Source organism: Sinohyriopsis cumingii, unplaced genomic scaffold (assembly GCF_028554795.1).
Source record: "Sinohyriopsis cumingii isolate HCF-2022 unplaced genomic scaffold, ASM2855479v2 utg000349l, whole genome shotgun sequence".
Classification (NCBI taxonomy): Eukaryota; Metazoa; Mollusca; class Bivalvia; order Unionida; family Unionidae; genus Sinohyriopsis; species Sinohyriopsis cumingii.
Genome location: NW_028315889.1, coordinates 2966852 through 2987628, shown reverse-complemented (window position 1 = coordinate 2987628; position 20777 = coordinate 2966852). Strand labels below are relative to the sequence as shown.

At 41.6% G+C, this 20777-nt stretch overlaps 1 protein-coding gene across 1 annotated transcript in view; it reads right to left on the bottom strand.

Moving 5' to 3' along the window:
• Nucleotides 1–20120, bottom strand: part of LOC149774332 (uncharacterized) — a 30293-nt gene extending 10173 nt beyond the window's left edge. Inside the window, exons 1-3 of the mRNA XM_089945435.1 lie at nt 19932–20120; nt 18280–18425; nt 12651–12786 (exon numbers count right to left, since the gene is read on the bottom strand). Coding sequence (XP_089801561.1) covers nt 12651–12786; nt 18280–18425; nt 19932–19972 — 323 coding nt within the window. The 5' untranslated portion in view covers nt 19973–20120. The remainder of the gene's footprint in view (nt 1–12650; nt 12787–18279; nt 18426–19931) is intronic.
• Nucleotides 20121–20777: the final 657 nt, after the last annotated feature.

The window sequence follows — 20777 nt, the reverse complement described above, 5'->3', positions numbered from 1 at the left end:
GCAACCCCTCGGTACACTGGATACATGACTTACGAGTCGTGAGAGAACCGTTTTCGAAAATGGAGTTTCACCGTGACTTTTCCTTTGGTGAATGGAATATTTTGTCCCAAATCTCCTTTTATAGCAATGTTGACCGTGTCCAAATAAGACTTGCTGACAGGCAAATAGTGAGGATGTACAAATTCGCGGTGGACGTGGTAAGTGTTTCCACCTTCTTCGTCAGTGGCCGTGGCAGAATCCACTTTGAAAGGAATGACACGTAGTAACGGTGCGGAGGTGTGTCCCACCACGTTGTACTCCACCACATCGGAATACACAAACATCAAATTCAGTCCTTGGTTCACTTCTACCGGGGCACGAAATAACTTGCTAAAAGACTCGTTGTCGTAAACGATTGGTAATTCGTTTTTCTTGAGCATGGCCATTCTCATGTCCATGTCTCCGCCCAACATGTCAAACAATTCAGGACAAAATAAAATGGACAGGATTTTACTCCCGTCAAATTTCATCAAGAAGCGACGAGCTGCTTTGTGGTATTCCAAGGTGACACTTTTTTTGACACTCTCCAAAGCTTTCAGAAACACGACATTAAATCTGGAGGTTATGGTGCTCACCAAATGTTGACCACTAAAATAATAGCCTGGAGGAATGAACAAATGATAGGTGGTGCACTTTTGATTTTTTGTGCCAGGGGTTTTCTTGTCATATTTGCCATAGGTCTCCAAATACTGTTGCAATTGTTCGTCATGAACTTCTACATCAAAAAAATTTTGATTGGGAAGGACATTGAGGACTTGGGTCGGGTGAATGATTTCTACTAAAGCCACTTCCCAATGGGCTTCGTGATCTAAGGGGATGGTCTGAGGTAATTTGGCCGTGTAACAGTTGTGTTGTTGGGAAACACCTCCATGGAACTGTCACTGGGTAAGGTTAAGTAAAATTGGTTTTGGTGACTCATAATTCCAGAGTCCTGTGGCTGTCCGAGGGGTTGCTGAACGTCAGAGGCGTGTCTCCGCTCAAAATGGGGTTGTTGTTGGAGTAGTGGCTGGCACTGCCACTGGACGCAAGGTTTCCGTGGTTCCCGTTCGAGGTGAATTTCAGGGAGGGATTAGGAAGCAGGTAACCGATGCAACTGCTCAATAAAATGGTCCACAATTGTTTGTCTCCTTGTTGCAAACTCAAATTGGCCATGGCTGCTCCGATGACACAATACACCACGAAGATTTGGCAGAAAAAGACGATTTGCGTTTTAGGCACACGTTCTCCGCACCACACCCACAAGGGTTGTTTTTGTAAATCTTGCAGAGAAGAACTGGGTGAAGGAGTGGTCGACGTAGCTGCGTCTGTGTGAAAAGGCATGATGGTCACTTCTTTTTATAGTCGATGACTTGCGAAGCGTCGATCCAAGAATCGAAACTTGGTGCATATCCTTTCCAACGTACTTTGACTTCTTTGACACGTCGTTTCCCTACTTTACGGGTTCTGCGTTCGAGAATGCTTTCGATGTCGTACACGTCGTCTTCTTTTTTGGTAACACGTTGTAACTCGGGCAAATAAAACGTTCCTTTGAGCACTTCTCCGTTCATGTCTTCCAATTTATAGACGGCAGAATGACGACCATGCACTCGTCCAGTGACACGAAACAATTCGGTCGTCCAGTTAGGTAAGTAACCTTTGTCGAAAGTGCGTTTGGTTTTGCCAATGCGCACCCAATCTCCTACGGTCAACTCTCCACTTTTCTTGGGGACAGCCCTCGTCGGGGACGTACCAAACAGGCGCTCAAACACCAACACTTCGTTGTCGGGAGTCACTTCTTGCGGGGCACGTCCGATGCTTCGATGGTAAGATTGGTTGTACGCTTGCACCAGGTGCGGTAAGATGTCGATGTACTTCAGAGTGTGGTGATGCGTAAAATATTTCCACATGCGTTCTTTCAAAGTGCGTTGAAAACGTTCCACGATGCTGGCTTTGGTTTCGGGATTCTCGGTGGTAAAAAAATGAATGTCACGTTTCTTTAATTCTTTTTGGAAAGCTTGGTTCAGAAATTCGGTACCTTTGTCCGTTTGCCATCGAAGAGGGTGACGACCACTTTGTTTCAACACTCGTTGGAGGGCTCGCACTAACTCGCTGCTCGATTTGGAAGTCAAGGGCACGACCCAGGCAAATTTGGAAAAGACGTCGATGACACAAAACAAATATTTGTAGCCACGATTGCAGCTGGCCAAATGAGAGACATCGGCTAAATCGGCTTGCCATTGATGATCGATGCCTTCCACTCGGGTGCGACTTCTGGTAAACTTGCGTCGAATGGGTTTGTGTAAAGTGTAGGTAGCTTGTTCTTGTAACCATCGTTGCACTTGAGGTAAACGGAGACTTTTCAATCGAGTTATGGCAGCACGATACAATTTTTGAACTCCTGCGTAACCTGCAGGATGAGAGGAATCGTAGTAAATGCTGGCTAAGACTTCTTCCATTTTTTGTGTTTGTGTGTTAATAAGACACCCACTCTTGGAGGATGCTACTCTTTTTCTCTTGGGGTACATTCTTGGATTGCAATGCTTTGCGTGTGCGACCGGCAATAGGTGTTGAAGAGGAGGATGTCTGAGCGGGGGATATCGGTTCTTGTTTCACTTCTGTCTTCACTTCTGTCTTCACTTTCTTTTTCTCTTGTGATGAAGAAGGGGTGGCCATCATCTTTTTAATCCATCCAATTCTGGAGGTAGGTGGTGTTGTTAACTTGCGTACTTTTTCTGGTGGAGTTTGAAACCCTTCTTCTTCTTCTTCGCCTTTTTCTGTCTTGGTCACTGGTAGTGGTGGTACTGGTTCTGGTACTGGTGATGGTGCTAGACTTTTCATCAAGGTCTTAAAATCTTTCAGAGTGGGTAGAGCTGTTTCGTCTAAAGCTTTCTGGTGAAAGAGTTGCAGTCGTTGCAAGAGCTGACCGTACTTTTGCGATTTTTCTGTTTCGGACAAATCTTGGCGATCCATCAAGGACTGCAATTCGTGTTGCAACTGGGACATCTCGCTCAAATGGGGATTGGGAGGTAAATGCGGAGTGCGTTGTTCTTGCCAACGATGGTATTCCATCCATCGTTTGTAAGGCACTAAAGCTAGTTTTCGTCCTTCCATGGGGTTGTCAGGTGTCAATTCTGAGATCTTGGGACTTCCGAGGGCCTTTTTATCTTGCTCCCACCAGTCCTCCCAACATGGTTCCCAAGACTCCTTTCAGCAAGGGACCTAACAAGAGGGGTAAAATGCCTCCACGTTGGACCAACATCTTCTTCTTTTGACGAATGGGAATTTTCTTTTGAACCATTTGGCGAAGAACGTGACGATGTTTACCTAAGCATTGTTTCTGGTGTTTGGACAAAGGGATCGTGCCTTTCAAGACGTTCAAACAACATTCGCACACGGTATCGATGACCTCTTTGGAGGCTGTTTGAATGAGTTTTTTTCGTAGGGGTGGAGAAGCTTTGGACAGGACAGATAACATGTCCCCATGTTTGACTAAACGAGGAGGCAGTCCTTTCCTTTTCTTTCCTTGGGGTTTAGAAGAGGGATGCTTTCTGGAGGATGACATCTTTGAGTCTTCAGCACCAAAAACACTGATACCCTACTTAGTCACAGACCTTTTTTATACTGGAACGCGTCGCCACTGATTGTCTTGACGTCGTATCAACTTGAGGACAGGCATGACACGTCGTGGAGGGGTACGCAACGGACTAAATCGAGCCAGTTCTTGCTTGGACAAATCCAGTAAACTTTGTAACATGCCCGATCTTTCATGGACTTTGGGAGAAGGTACTTTGTGATCCGCAGCCACTGTTGCGAAACTGGAGGGTCCTGCCACTGGGGAAGTTCTTGGGGTCATCAACGGAGAAGTTCTTGGTGTGATCAACGTCTCCAAGTACTGTTCGGTTCTTGGTGACATCAACGGAGAAGTGATGGAACCTGAGGCTACCGGAGACGCAGTCACTGCCGTGGCAGGTCGTGGTTTGCGAGTGTAAGGTTGCGTCCTGGCCGAAGTGCCTCTCTTGCGACTAGTTTTCTTCTGTGGGCTTTTCTTTTTCTGGGGACTTTTTCTCTGTTTCTTTTTCTGAGGGCTTCTTTTCTTTTTCCGGGGTGGTGTCTGGTAAGAGGAGGGTCCCGCCACTGGAGAAGTTCTTGCAGACACGGGTCTTTTTGGGGACCTGGTCTTTTTCTTTTTCTTCTTGGAGCTTCGTTTGACTGCTTTTTTTGTCTTGGGGAAAATTTTGGGAGCATTAGGATCCCATCTTAAGAGAGAGCGAATGATGACCCCTCCTAGAGTACCGCTCCCTCCAGGTTTCAAAATGATTTGTTTTTTGGTTTGAGTGTCAATGCGGGGATCGGCCAGTTGGGTTAAAGCGACTTTGTTTCGATCGAAAAAGCGTTTGGTTTGATGAGGAATCTGAATGATCCCTTGGAGTAATTGACGTGCCGTCACCGTGTACCATCGTAAGACTTCTTTGAGACTAGCTTCTAAGACACGAGCTCGTATTTGTGGATTTTTTTCTCGACTGATGCCGTACAAGGCACAAATCAATTTGACGGGAAGATGCGACTGAAGGGACGTCATGTTCACACTGTGTGTGTGTGAGACAGACGAAAAGGGTCTGAGGTTTTTATAGATTTTTTGTGGAATGAAGTTAAGTCGAGGGCGGAGACGAGTACAGGACAGGCCCTCCATCTTGGCACCAGTGGTGAAACAAGTGGGTACGAAATCGCAAATCCTCGGGGGTCGTAGGTTTCAAATCGACGAGTAAATAGGCGTGTGGAGTGTGAGTGGCATCGTCGTACGCCTGAGTCAGCCAAGGCGTTCCTAACTGTTTGGCTAAGACTTGCACTTGCGATTTATCTCGAGGGCTTTTAAACAAGACCACGTAATGCGCATTGAGACTGATGGTGCGATGGGCTTTACTTTGTTGAAACAAATTTTGAGTGATGTAAACAACACTGGCATTACGGTGATGAACTTTGCGCGTGAACCACAGTTTAATTTCTTCTTCGTCTTCTCCTAACATGTCGTCAAAAATGACCAAATGGGTTTCACGGGAGTCAGAGACGATGCCATCGTCTTCTTTAGGAATGCCTTCCACAAACACGATGGAATCGCCTTGAGTTTCTCGCAAGAGGCTGTACGCCGATTGCCACTCTTTGTAACACCACACGATGCGTTGAGGTGGTCGATCGATCAAATGATGTTTATGTTCGATCAAACGTTTGACAAATTCGATTTTGCCTGAACCGCTAGGTCCAGCAATGAGCATGTTAAAGGGATGACGAAGATACAAAGCCTCCCAACTGGTACGATCTAAGTGTTCGTCGATGACTTTGACAGTGGAGGAAGAGGGAGCAGAGACAGTAGAAGTAGCCATAGTGTTAGAAATGTCACTTGTGACACGAAAAAAACAAGACGAGAGTTTATATACTTTTTTCAGGACACGTTTATTGAATGTTTCAAATATGAACAACACGAAAGACAAAAATACATAAAAGCCAAAGAGTGATGTACAGGAATAAAAAACACATCAAAACGATCAAAGTGGAATATAAACAAGTCTCTGTGCAACATGTTCTGGGTAAGCAAGATGTCCTAGGGACAGTGTGTAATGTTCTTACAGTCTCTACATGAGGTACGGTCACATAAGTGTCCTCCCGGAATGACCTTTCAGGAATGTCCACGTCAGTCCTGTCCTGGGTGACGGGTTCTTCTGGTACTGTCACTAACACAGGTTGAAAAGTTGCAAGGCTCACAAGCGCATTCCACTTCAGAAACCCCACACTTGAATTGTGCCTTTCTAAACTTGTTTTGTGTTTCTCTGAAAGTATTCATCTTGTTCACTTGATCCTGGTAGTCACAATGAACTATCGATCTTGCCTAGGGTTCCGTTTTATATACAGACCAATACCGACGTGTCCATACGGTAAGGTGAAATGATTGGGAAGTCGCACTCGCTTCTGGTACACGATTTGATAGACTTTTTGCAAGGGTCGACTGACGATGTGGTGAGTGGGTAAACGTACAATCTTGTTGGGTTGATAGGTGGTCACTTTAAAGTGTTCGTCCTCTCCAGACTGAAAGGCTTCTTTCAATACCCCAAAGTTCACCACTCGACTGGTACGATAATTCAGAGTCAATCCTTTCACTTTGCACTGCGTGTGCACTTCTCCTTGTTTGTCCCGATATTCGTAACCGTAATTTTTAGGACCACCACTGGCGAAACTTAGAATCTTGTCGTCGGGATGCTCGTCTGTCCAGGCTCCTAAACGGTCTCCTTCGATGTCAGGGTGCTGTTGACTCGGGTGATGGATGTAAATGCAACTGTCCGTGTCAAAGTACAGGACGCGTTCCCCTAACAGTTCTAAAGCTTCGTACAGTTTTAAGCGAGCATGAGCTGTCACGTAAGCCGCAATGATGACATTTCCAAAAGGGTCGTCTTGTACAAAGTCCAGACTTCTTCGTAATTGACCAAGATCAAATCCTCGCGAACGACGTCCACGTGTTTCATGTATTTGGTTTTGTCGTGAATCATCTGAAAGTAGCGGGAAGGTTCAGTCAAATACTCCGTCTTGGGTAAACACGGACGTTGTGCCATTTTGCCCCACAAACAATTTAACATCACTTTGGCAAACGATCGCCTGCCTTCGTTTTTCTCGATGTGGTCTAAAGAGATGCCTTCTTGTGCATATTTCTCTTTGAATGTCTTTTGGTCTTCGGGAGTGTGACACCAGGACGGATAGCCACTGGCTTCTTGTTTCAGTTTCAAAAAAACATCCACGTAGTCTGCGAAAATCCCTTTCTGCGTGGGGTCACCCTTGTGGTATTGTTGTGTCTTGGGAAAGTGACAAATCTCGTACACTTCTAACAGTTGGTATCCCATGTCCAGAGCTTTGAACAATTCTACGCTGACCCAGGTTCCCGTCAAGGCCCGTTCTTCCTGGGTGTGCTGACAAGGCTGGTCTTGGTTGCACGTTTCGGCACAAATTCGGCACAAAGGAAACATCAGTTTGCCTTGACAATGGTGAGGTAAGACGGGATGGTACAAGTCCGTGGGAGGCAAAACTTTGCACTTGATCAAGCCTTCGTATTGTCGAATGTTTTTCAGGTCGATGTGTTCCGTTAACAATTGTGGGTGCCCTGCAGGAAAGCGACAATATTTGCACACGTAGGGATAAAGCGAACACACGTCCAAGTATTTCATTTCTTCTCCTTTCTCTTCGTCGGCTTGGTACATCAAACAAGTGGCATTGGTCCTTCCTCCGTACAAACTATCTCTCGGGTTCAGGGGGTCCACCAGCTTGTAACTTTCCACGAGACATTTAAACTCGGGATCGGTTTTCAAACGGTGATCGTACTCGTGTTCCCACATTTCCACCACTTGGTATCCTTCCTGTTCTAACTTTAGGCGTCGCTGACAAGTGGCCTGGTACAAGTCTTCCATGGTTCGTTGTAGAAACTGATTTTTAGTGTCACGGTCAGGGTAACAGACGGGACATCCGTGAAATAAGCAGCCGTTAAACTCGTACACAATCTTGGGGTTTTCTAAGTCCCAGCCATCTACCGAATGCGTTCCAATGGTCTTTTCGCCCCCTCCGTTGCGGGCATGCTGAATCCATTTGTCTTCCTTGTCGCACAAGTAATGTAACCAACGTAGGGCTTTGACCGAGTATTGACGTTTGACATAGTTGGTCGTTTGAGGACTGATGACCGCCACGGTGTTTTCAGGCATGAATCTTTGTCTGTACACTAAGGAACACGCTATGGCAATGGTACAAGCTTCTTTCAAAGGATCGACCCCTCCGTGTTCCATGAACAGTTCTCGAAATTTTCCACAGCAACGCCGTAAAATGTCCACGTCGGAACGACAATACTTTAGCATTTCTTCCTGAAAGTCGAATGGGTCCGAGGCGTGAGCCTGGTACCAAGCGTAGAAAGCTTCTCGTTGTTCGGTACCCATGTTGTCGGGGTCGTAATCTTTAGCCTCAGGCAAATGGGGTAGAACGGCGTGTTGATTGGCTTCCGTATTGAAAAAGTGTGGAAAATACCCTTTAGCCATTTCTGTCATTCCAAACGTTTTGGGCATTCGACTCAAAGGCATGGCCAAGTAACTCATGGAATCTTTAAACTGTACTTGTCCCACTTGCATGGAAATGATTTTGGCTCCGTTCAAAGTCACTTTAGGTCGTTCGGTGCCTTGTTCCGTATAATACCTCAAAAGAAACTGTCCATCGTATCCGGAGAAATTGTGAGCCATCACCGTGGCATGACGATGACAATCTCCGTAACGTTCGATGTCCTCTTGGCTCCACGTCTTGTCGATGGGGTCTAAGACCCATTGGGCAAAATCGGCTAGCGTGTTCGGTCCCCGAAAGATTTTTTCACGCCCTCCAGGAATCTTGCTGCAGTAAGGGCAATGACTGAAAATAGGTTCTTGAATGCACTTGTCGCACGCTCGATGAGCCACACAGAAATTAGGAATGTGAATGCCGGTCTCTTGCATGCATTCGAAATCGAAAAAAATGAAATTGCCTTTTTCATTTTTGTGACCATCCTCTTTCTCTGGTTGGTATTTTTGCACGTAGCATTGATGTTCCAAGTCCACGATGTGGTGACAAATGTGACATTTTTTCTTTCCTCGACATACGTGTGCCTTGGCATTATTGGTACGTATGCCTTGTCTACACGTAGGGCACAATCTCAGCAGTTGACAAGCACATTTCTGCTGTGAACCTTGCGTCTTCAAATGTTGTTGGTAACAGGTAGGGCTGACAAACGTGCGCAGACAAGTTGAACAAGGCACTGGTCCTTCGCTCAGACAGGGTGGAGAGGCCAAACATCCTGAGCATTTCCATCCGCAATGTTTGTGTTGCTCTCGATTATTATAACTACGGTCACATTTCTCACAGTAATATCTGTATCCCAGGTATCCAGTGATATTGGTAATGGTATCGAAATGGTCATCGTGATGATAAAGGTGAATGTATTTTCCATCCTTAAAATCTTGGCCTCGAAACAACAGCGGTCCGCGCACTTCTTGAGGGTGCACTTTCAAGGTGTAGCGTGGAGCTAGGACATCGTGCAATGTTTGCATTTCTGGAATGCCACAGGGTGTGTCGTTGGACAGGCCCGCTTGTTGTAACAGGAGTTCTGCTTCGTTTCGTTGTTTGGCTCGGTCCGATTGTCGAATAGTTTTCCAGGCTCTTTTCCATTCTGCCGTGTCGTTCTTGTTGGCATAGGTTCGTCCCACCACGATAGCCCGGGCTAAACACATCTGGTCATGAGGGTTGTAAATTTGGACGAGGCTACGCTTAATGCTGCGAAGATCGTTCACCAATAACATCTTTTTGCGTCCAGTCCCTTGAGGAAGAGAGACGTGAGCCATTTTCAGTGTGGCTTTTCCATCGGTGATGTCAAACTGGTCATTGGATTGTTGCACCTGTTGTATCTTGTCCATGACTTTGGAAGGGGTCAGTTCTGTGGATCTGCTAAACTCGATCCAAACAGGGGACTTCAAACCATCGTGTTGTATGGATAGTGTCAAGCGATCGTCTTCTTTGGGTTGACATTGTCGCTTGAGTGCGGTGAGTAAAGAATCCCACATCTCGGTGATGAACCCTTCTGCTTTCTCTAAGGGTACTTCGGACTTGAAATCTTTAAACTTCACCGTGTAGGTGTAAGCCGTGGTTCTAAATTTTCTAGAGGAGCGCTTTTCTGTCTTTCGAATGGAATAGTATTTGTCAGGGTTAACTAAGGGCGGTGAACTTGGTTGAGAGGGCTTGGATTCTGGTTCACTCATGTCGTCTTCAAAATCACTGGCATGAATTTGTGCCAAGACTTCAGCTCTGGTACGAGGCGATAGATCACGTTTCTGCCTCTTACTTTCTTCTTCTTCTTTCTTCTCAAATGAATTAGATCGTTTCATCTTGAAAGCAAAAAAGTCAAATGACTCAAGTTTAAACACCAGGAGCTACTTTATAGTACTGGCAGACCAGCGTATATAAAAGTGTACGTGTCTTGTCCTTTCACTATTCATTTCACTCTCTACCTGATCACAACGATGGAAGAGACTAGCCAGATGGAACGTTTCATCAGAGCGTTGCGAGGGGTCATAAGAAAATTCTCTTCAGACCAGCCTTCGGACTACTCTCCTTCCTTTCGAGATAAAAGTGAAGATACTTGCTATATCTGTCAAAAGAAAGGGCATTGGTCTTCAGAGTGTCCAGACCGTCAAAAAAGAAAAACAGGGGTTAAAAGAGACAAAAGTCAAGATACCTGTTATTATTGTAAAGAAAAAGGATTGGTCTCCAGATTGCCCCAAAAAGAAACAAGAGGAGTCAGAAGAAGAGAGGGATTCTTCAGAGAAAGAAGAGGAAGAAGAAGAGGAAGAAAGCAGACAGGTGAAGATAAAGAAACAGGAGAAGAAAAGAAGAAGGGAAGAAAGTGAGGAGGAAGAAGAGGAAAAGCCTGTGAAGAAATCTAAAAAACAGAGAGAGTAAATAATGACACAAAAGAAGTGAATGAGCTTTTTTAAGAGTGTTTATGTTGTGAATTGAATTGTAACTATGGATAACAGAATACATTAATGATAAAAAGTAAGTGACTTTGGGTTATGATTTTAAAATAAGAACCTACACTCACGCACTCATACACAGACACGTACTATAGGGGTAAAATGGGTTGTTATTTTGAGTTATTGGCAATTGAAATAGTATCTCTTTTCGAGAGAAGTGGGTGGCCCTGAAAAGGGCCGTTATTTTCTTGGTGTAGGGGTGAGTTTAAGCAATCAACTTTAACTGTCTTAAGCCTTTGCCACGTCCGAGACCTACTTTTGATGATGATGATTGGGTTGAAATCACTAAGGGTGGTAAGGTAGGCTTAGTCTCAGGGTTAGCGTGTTTAGCTCGAAAAGGTCGTATTCTCTTCGGTCGTGATAAAGAAGTCTGATACATTTGTTTCAGACTTCTTAACTCCGCTAAAATGTCCAACAGTACCGTGACCGTTTGACTTTCACCCTCTTGTTTCTTTGCTGCTTCTTCTTCTTCTTGCTGTTTTTTTCTTCTTACCTCTTCTTCTTGCTGCTGTTGCTGTAGCAGAAAAGCTTGTTCTGCTTCCTTTTGTCTCTGTATAAATTTCTCCAATTCTTCTTTCTGTCTCTGTCGAAAATTCTCCACGTGCGGTAAAGATGGTAACGAAGGTTCTGGAACAAATTCTTGCGAGGTCAGAAAATCCACAAAATCCCAGTTTACGGCTTCTGAAAGTAAGTCCGGGTTCCCTTGGGTAGTATCCACCGTCGGTGCACCCCCATGGATCGTTTTCTGAGTTTCCGTCATGTTGAATCACTGTCGCATAGATTGACAGCGCACAGGCGCTAGCGAATGTATATAGGTCACGTGACGTCACAGACTGCTCTCTTCCGATTGGATGCGGACTGACTGAATTTCGTCACGCGTGTTTGGTTTGGTCAACGAACTCAATCCGTTTCAATCCTTCCTCTCGCTATAAATAAGCGCAGTTCAGTGCAATCACTCACTCACCTATTCTCGTAGCCGCAAGATGTGGACTGACGTTGAATCTTCCACCCTCGTGTCTTCAATGATGTTCAGGACGGACATGCTCATGTATGTCCGATCCAAGTGGACTGTTGTCCACAGGACCACCAGCAGTCTGTGGATACGAAGAGTCTAAATAGAGAGACAAGGTTGCCTCAAGAGGACTCTGATGTATGGCCCTGCTGTAAGACGCAGCTTGAGGACAAGAAGATGCCACAGATGCCCTTTATGTTAAGGGCATATTAACATAAATCCAAAGGCCCTTTTCAGGGCCACTCCTATTTCTCGAAAAGAGATTGACTTTCAATTGCCTAACCCCGAATTATTATTTTATATGTGTGTGTGTGTGTGTGTGTGTGTGTGTGTCTTCGCGCGTACGTTGTGCGTGTGTGTGTGTGTGTGTGTGTGTGTGTGTGTGTGTGTTATGTCCCTCTCCCCTGTTCCCTTTCCATAGACCCATCAGGTCTGGACCCTGTTACAATTCCCCATGTTCAACTTCCCTTGTCGCTAGAGTTGCCCATGCTTTTTTCCCCATGTTCAATCCCCTTGAGGCTAGAGTGGCCCAAGACTTTTCTCCATGTTAAATTTCCCTTGAGGCTATAGTGGCCCAGGGTTTTTCTCCATGTTAAATTTCCATTGAGGCTATAGTGGCCCAGGGGGGTTCTGTAATGCTAATTCCCATTGAGGCTATAGTGGCCCCCTATACTACTTTGGCCTTACATTAAAGTGTTTATAATTCGATGGTCACATTATGTATATACCTTTATACTTTAAATAAAGTTTCATAGTGAAAATTTCGATTATGCATCAAGAATGTTCGAGCGCACATTTAAGAAAGATAACTTGATTCAAAAGAATCGCATAATTTGACTCTGTTAAGAGCGTGCATTCGAACCTCCGGAATTAGTAACATTTAATGATTTTGTTGTAACACCTCGAGGGTCAAATAAAAAAACATACCTGCAAAAAAAAAGAATCGCATAATTTTACTCTTTTAAGAACGTGCATTTGGACCTCCGGAATTCGTAACATTTAATGATTTTGTTGTATCGGCCTGGGGGTCAAATAAAAGAACATACCTGCAAACGTTGTCGATCACTTTGCTTTTGGAATCGGGAGTTTTCATGCTGTCGTTATATCTTTTTTCATTAAATAAAAGACAGGAATCAATCTCCAAATTCTGTTCAGACATGCAGGAGTCGTATCTGGCATAAACTGTAATAAAAGATTAAAAAACAACAAGTAAAACTTCATTGTTTAATTCGATATAATTATTGTTTCTTGCATCTGACCACTCTATCTATCTATCTATCTATCTATATGTCTGTCTGTCTCTCTACCTATCTATCTATCTATCTATCTATCTATCCCTCTCTCTCTCTCTATCTGTCTCTCTCTCTCTCTCTCTCTCTCTCTCTCTCTCTCTCTCTCTCTCTCTCTATATATATATATATATATATATATATATATATATATATATATATATATCGATCTATCTATTGATCTATCTATCGATCTATCTTTCTATCTATCTATCGATATATATAGAAATACATATATAAATAAATAAATATATATATACCTTTCTGCTGTCTATCTTTCTATCGATCGATCTATCTATCTACATATATATATATATATATATATATATATATATATATATATATATATATATATATATATATATATATATATATATATATATACCTGTCTGTCTGTCTCTCTATCTATCTATATATATATCTATGTATCGATCTATCTATCTCGATCTATCTATCTATCATTAATAATAAATTTGAACAACTTGATAAATGAAATATTTGTCAGACATTCACAGTAAAGAGCATGACTCGGGCGACTGATCGCCGCATCGTTTTGGAAACAGACACAACACGTTTGTCAACACATTATGAATACATCTGTGTCTTCTTATTTCAGGAAGAGCGGCCCAGTGTAGTATAGTTTGCCTTTGTGGGTTTTAACGACACTTTTAACATATTATGGTCATTGCCTATGTCGTGCAAAGGGAATGGGAGCTAAGTGTTATTCCCAGGGAAAAGCCGAGCCAGCCAAGTCTAGCTGGCCTGGTCTGATATTAAAGCAGGGACACCTGGATCAAGGGTAAGACACTTTAGCATCTGAGCTACCACGGCTATCCAACCCTATATTATATAGACCCTTTCAATAAAAGGTTGCTTTTTATTGTCTGTTTGTTTAAATTACCTTCTTTGGATAACGTTATACGATGAATATCTTTTAAACCTACTTCTACTTGTACTGGATTGGTTGCTACCATCTGTAGTTAATGCGAGATGGAAAGATTTGTCATATCCGTCTTAATATTGTTTAATAAACAACGGTTTGATTAATATTAATGTTAATATCGTCAGCTAGCCAACAATTATAAATCTTCATAGTTTTCATTATGATGCCATATTTTCTTCGAAGTATAAAGAAACACTTATTTTGTTGCTGTAAACGTTCTAATTTTGGTACAAACGGATGCCACCTCGGCCAGTCCGTCATAAATCTTGTATCGCTTCTAAATCTTACTCGTAAGTTACCTGAGCAAAAAATTGCAACATTTATCTGACCAATCAAGATGCTACATTTGTCTGACCAATCAAGTTACTACATTTGTCTGACCAATCAAGATGCTATATTTGTCTAACCAATCAAGATGCTACATTTGTCTGACCAATCAAGATGCTACATTTGTCAATTTTCAAGTAAGATTTCCATGTCTAGAGTAATATTTATTGTTTAAAATGTTGAGCAACGTTTCATAAAGGTCGACCGGATCCCTAAATGGTCATAATTAGGTAATAGGTGAATTAAGTGCCAGTACACTGTACAATGAGACTTCCAAATAACAATAGAGGAAAAATGCATGATTATGACATTAATCTTTAACGAATCAAGATGATATGCGGTTGAAGATTAAAATGGCGATGTACAACTCTAATAAGGGTCAGTTGGTGTACACTTTTAAGTAAATAATTATCTTGCCATAGACCTACACAATATTTTACTGGCTTTTGTTTGACCTGAACCTCAAATAGTATCATGAACAATAAGACTGATTTAACTGTCGGTTGTGCACATTAAGGTCAAAAATTTAGGTCTAGGGTCAAACGATTGCAAAGCCCACTATTCAAACTTGATTTGGTTGCTTTTAAATGGGTTTAAAAATAGCAAAGCGTAAGTATAGTTACCATATACATTCCTTAATACACGTTTTAAGTAATAACAAAGTGTGAGTATAATTACCATATACAGTCCTTTATATACGTTTTAAGTATCATCAGGTGATAGTTACTTTGAAGAGGGTGGCAAATAGACATTATCTTAATCATGTACTATGCTGAGGAATATGTAAATTAATTAAATCGAAGGAATTGTGCACCTAGTACTTTTCCATGTTGAAATATTGCTATGCAGACCTTTCATTTGATTAAGGAAACTCAACTGGGCACTATCCGCTGATCTTTGAACGTTTAAAAAATACGTTGCGTAAGAAAACTGTAATAATCATACCACTAAAAATAAAAAATAAAATAAGCGACTCTTTGAAAATATTTACTAATTGGATGTGCGTACACGACATTATAATTTGCTTCAACGCAAGTAATGCTATGCATATGTGGATGTGTACAGAGGAATCTGTGTTCTGTTGGCGTCACTTCTGGACCCGGATTATGAAAATAGAGGAGAGTACTGCCTGAAACACTATCGTATCAATCCAGTAACAAATCAATGTGTCATGGTGAAGGCACGCCAAGTAAGAATATCTCTATAGCATCACACGCAAATAACGAAGTGAATGAGTGGTCTAAGCGCTCGCCTTTACAGATCACTGCCATCTCACTTCTGTCCGCGTGAGTTCGAGTCTCGGGCTCGATCAGTGTGGGTATCTGAGAAAATTGCCAGTTGCTTCCCGTGGGTCAGTGGTTCTTTATTGGGGGTTTTCCCCGGGTTCTTCCGTCGCCGCCTATACTGGCCGCTATGTATAGCCTATCTTGCGCAAAGAAATGGTGCTAAACCCAAAATAACAACAAAGGAATGAATGCCTGGCAATGTCTTCAATACGAATCTGGTTACTGGCGGCAAATTAAAGCATTTCAAGCTTGACGAAAGTGAGATACCATACCAGATTGATTCTGTCAAGGCCTTCCTCGGTAATTGTATACAAAACTTAGTTATCTGGAAATCTAGAGGTCAGGCTGACTGAAATTTTGGCGCCTAGTTATAAAAGGCGGTAGATATATTTAATCCTGATTGATTACGCTAAATAAAGAATGTGTTTTCCACACGAAATTTCTTGGGTTTAAAATTGCCCCATCGAAAAGTCTAATCAATCTGCATTTTTCCTACAAGAGTGAAATTATAAGGGACTCCGAGATTGAATTTGGAAGAAATTCTCTCTTAAACCATTTGTCAAATGGACCGGACGTCTGAAACGTGGACGGACACAATTCTGGCGGTAGAAGCTAGCGAAGCTTGAAAGCTCAAGGTATTTGCGTCAATCTCATGTAATTCGTTGATACCAATATAATGATTTGCTTGAATGTATTTGCTTATATTTGCATGAGTTTATTTGTTTGAATCCGGAAATCAATTATCTTGATATGAGTAGAACTGGTATGAGTTCATCTATCTGAATTCGTACAATTATCTTCTTTATATAAGTTTGACGAATTGTTTGAATGTGTCGTCTTGATTGTTATAGGAATCTAAGAATTGCGTGCATTACTTTAGTTGATATGAGGTACGATAGTCCGTTTTGAATTCACCGATCTTAGATGATTTCATGTAAGCTAAAGACTCAAATGTGTGTACTCGCTGAAAATAACGTAGTTAAGTCATATAATTCATTCATTTGTGTAATTGAGACGTGAACGAGCTGTTATGTCTCGTGTAATGTTAATGGGAATCAGTGATGAAATAGCCATTAGGAGGTACATTAATCTTATGAAACTAGATTTGTTTGAGGTCTGCCATGTTTAACTAGACCAGATAGTCTTTGGTATCTGTTTGAATTCCGATAAAACGATATCTGACATAACGAGAGGGGAGTAATGATCTGACAGAAGATTTAGGTTGCTTCTCTGTTTATTTTAGAAGGGGAAATAGCTCCACTGACGTATCCACTGAAGCATCTACTGACGTAGCCAAATACATACTGATTCAAGTATCTACGTATCTAAGTACTTATGTATCCACCTACCCACACGAAGTTAGAGGGCCGAAAAGAGGCGAGACAGCAGGGAGGCTGGAGAAGGGAAAAAGCGAAATGACCTAGAGGAACCATCACAGTGAAGCTGGAGTGGACTGGAAATCAGCAGATTATGAAGTTGTACAAGTCAATGACTTCGATTGTTCACTTGATTATATGATGAACCAATTCTATCTTTTAAAGCAGATAGGCTATTTATATACATATATTTGTGTTTGAAATTTGGTGAAAGATTTATTTCAGAAAGAAGAGATGTCTACGTAATTGATTAAATTGTTGTTTTTTTGCATGTACGGGTGCCCGCGTCACTCTGTTCCATATATCTTCTCAGATCTCTATTTATTCCTTCTATAATTCTGTCGCTTTATGCTAATATTTACTCGATTCGGGCAATAACACCGAGGGCGATCATCTCCTAGATAACGAGAACCGAATAAAGCGGACACCTGGAAAAAGGGTACAATCCGCCAATCAACACCACCCAGAATCACCGCTACACGCACGCACACACGCACGCACGCACGCACACACACACACACACACACACACATACAAACATACATACATACATACATACATACATATGAATGTACCGAACAATGTCACATCAGAAGATTCTGGTCGATATCAGATCAATATCTGAGAACTGTATCAGTGTTCCCAGCACAATTCATGAGATTTCGTAAGTATATTTTAAATTTATAACAATACCATTGGGAGTAAATCTCTGAAGAGTGAATAAAATTCCCCTCCAATACTTTCTTGCTATGAATGCATACACATATATTTCTTAATGCTATACAAATACTTTATTCAATGACACGAAAAAAATGGAGGGGAAAAAACTAAAAAACTTAATCACTAAGAAGCATAGTTCAAGTTCTGTAAATGCTTACCTCATTTATGCATGAATAATGTGAAATTTGAAATTAGACAACTACCTATGTTGACTATTATTAATATTTCCTTTATCGCAATTTAAGCGTGACTTGCTTGTAACTGAGAATTTTTACACCAAATTTGACCATGTACAGATCACAGGTAGTCAAAATACATTTATTTCTTTTTCTTAAATCAAGTTTCAAACCAGCATGTGTCTGCATTTATCGTGCACAACTTCCACACAATTGTCAGTGTCATATTTCGTCAAGCAAATTTCACGAATTTTAACACTGGTAGAGCTTAACAAACACTGATTTAATTCAAAATCCCCCAGTGACAATACGGCATAAAGTTATCGAGTGAGCAAGTGAGTAAATGTGAATGATTAAGTACAAGCGCTAGTTGGCTAGCTAGTTAATTGGATAGTTAGTTTCAAGATCTCAGGATATATATATGTTATGTTCATTCTGAATTTGGAAATTTACGTATCTTAACTAACAACATCATAAATAAATTAAAAGCCTAACTGTTCCAGCAAGACTGTACAAAGCGTGAAAATATGAGCTCCAATGAGCTTGAGCAAGACGTACGTTCAAGGTGTCCACATAAGCGCTGGAATCCTTTTCTCCATAGGTTGGGATTGGCTAACTTGGTCAGAATTGTTTTGTCTTTATGGTCCTCACACTTGGCAAATATTCTCTCTGCACATTCTACTGACTCGTTGAATACGCCGCCCCTGCAAACACGCAGAATAGCAGATCACCATTAGTTTAGGGGTGCGTGGTGGGGGAGTCTTTGCAATTGCACGAAATACTGCTTCATTTAGATGTTTAGCACAGAGCTAAATTTTTGTATGTTCGATTCGTGTTATACAAAATAAGACAATACTTAAACATGAAATATATTGATGATTCTGCAAATCATGTTGCAAATACTTTACTGGTTTATCTCTCTCTCTCTCTCCCTCTCTGTTATAACTTAAATTATGAATAGGGAAATGTATGCATGTATGTGTCCATGGGCATGTATAATTGCAGAGATCAGATCAGTTTCCAAGAAAAGTAACCCAGATACAGTTCATATGAATTCACGTGTGTGTGTGTGTGTGAGAGAGAGAGAGAGAGAGAGAGAGAGAGAGAGAAAGATTAGGATTTTCAACGTAGCTTTAACAATTTTTCAGTCATATCGCTACAGTGTGCAGTGTGGCAGTTTATAGTGATGTGTAGCACTGGGGCATCATGCCGCAAACATTTAGCACCATTTTTGTAAATATTTGGTATGACTCGACCGGGGATCGAACCCACGACCTCCCCCGCTTCCGAGGCAGACGCTCTAACCACTAGGCCACCGAAGCGGTGAATATAAATATTTGGCCCAGCCAGTTTTGGGAGAGACTTCTCAAATTTGCACATTCTTTTTCTAAATTCTGTACTGATTTATACAGTCGTCTGTGCCATCAGTCCATCAAAAGGGCCCAATGGTTTTCAGCGCTAGGGTATGTATGTATGTATGTATGTATGTATGTATGTATGCATGTATGTATGTTATGTATGTATGTATGTGTGTATGTGTGTATGTATGCATGTATGTATGTATGTGTGATTTGGAGTTTTAACGTAGCTTTAACAATTTTTTTAGTAATATTGCTGCGATGTCTGCAGTGTAACAGTTTATAGTGATGTCTAGCACTGGGGCATCATGTCGCAGACATGTAGCATGATGTCCCACCCAGTCACATTATCCTGACACCAGGCCGACCTGTCCTAGCACTAACCTCTTAATGCTGAGCGCCAAGCGAGGCAGCTGTTAGTACCATTTTTGTATGTATGTATGTATGTATGTGTGTGTATGTATATATGTATGTATTATGTATGTATGTTTGATTTGGATTTTTAACGTAGCATTAACAATTTTTCAGTCATATTGCTGCGATGTCTGCAGTGTCACAGTTTATAGTAATGCCTAGCACTGGGGCATCATGTCGCAGACATGTATGATGATGTCCCACCCAGTCACATTATCCTGACACCAGGCCGACCAGTCCTAACACTAACCTCTTAATGCTGAACGCCAAGCGAGGCAGCTGTTAGTACCAGTTTTGTATGTATATATGTATGTATGTATGTAAACAGATAATATTCTGTTATCTTTATCACCAAAGGATTTTATTTCGCTGTATTCAATCATCTTGATGGGAAATAATATATCCCTTCCCTCCCCCCTTTGTAATATAAACATGTACCTGCAGTACTCCTTTATGATGTTTGTGTCCATCCCGGCCATAATATTTTTCCCTTGAACGTTTTGTGTCAGCGTTTCCAGACAACCGAACACTTCCTCAACAGCATCATCCGGACACGTACACACACACTGAACACTCCACAGGATAAGAGCCAATGCTGCAAGTTAAGTAAATCCGGACAGATCAAAATTCGAGTGACAGATCACGAGCAATGGTGTCAATGCAAGTCGGCTTTGACCTCATTACGAGATTGGAAGGACTTGAGCATGGCTGCAAACACGGAGAATCACAATTTTTTTTTTAAAATACAGCTTTGTTTGTCACGATAACTTGCTATATTACAGAAAAATGAATCATCAGATTGTAATGTTGTTGTAGGTGTAATGTTGTGATGCGCTTTAGAACTAACCATATAAATAAAGACGTTTAATATATACAGTGATCATAACTGCCTTGGCAAAGTATGCCAGGCTGTCTTTATTGCTTGTAGCCCAGTTTTCTAGTTATTGTTGCGTCTGCAGTCATAGAGAGAAGAGAAGAATCTTATATTATTTGGATTGATTTCATATTTCGTTCAATATTTCACTCGTGTCCTCTTTCTAAAGTACCAAATTTATTCTTGTTAGAGTGTTGTCTTATGTTACGATTCTGTGGTCTTAAACTAAAATAATAGAATACACTAGAGACAAACAGTCATACATATGATTATATTGTTATAAAGGATATGCAATATATCAATTTAAAATATATCTATATACAATTTTATATAGTGCATTGGCATTAAGGCCATTAGGATACAAAGTATCCAATTTATGAATCCAATAAGTTTCTTTTATGAGTCTATTC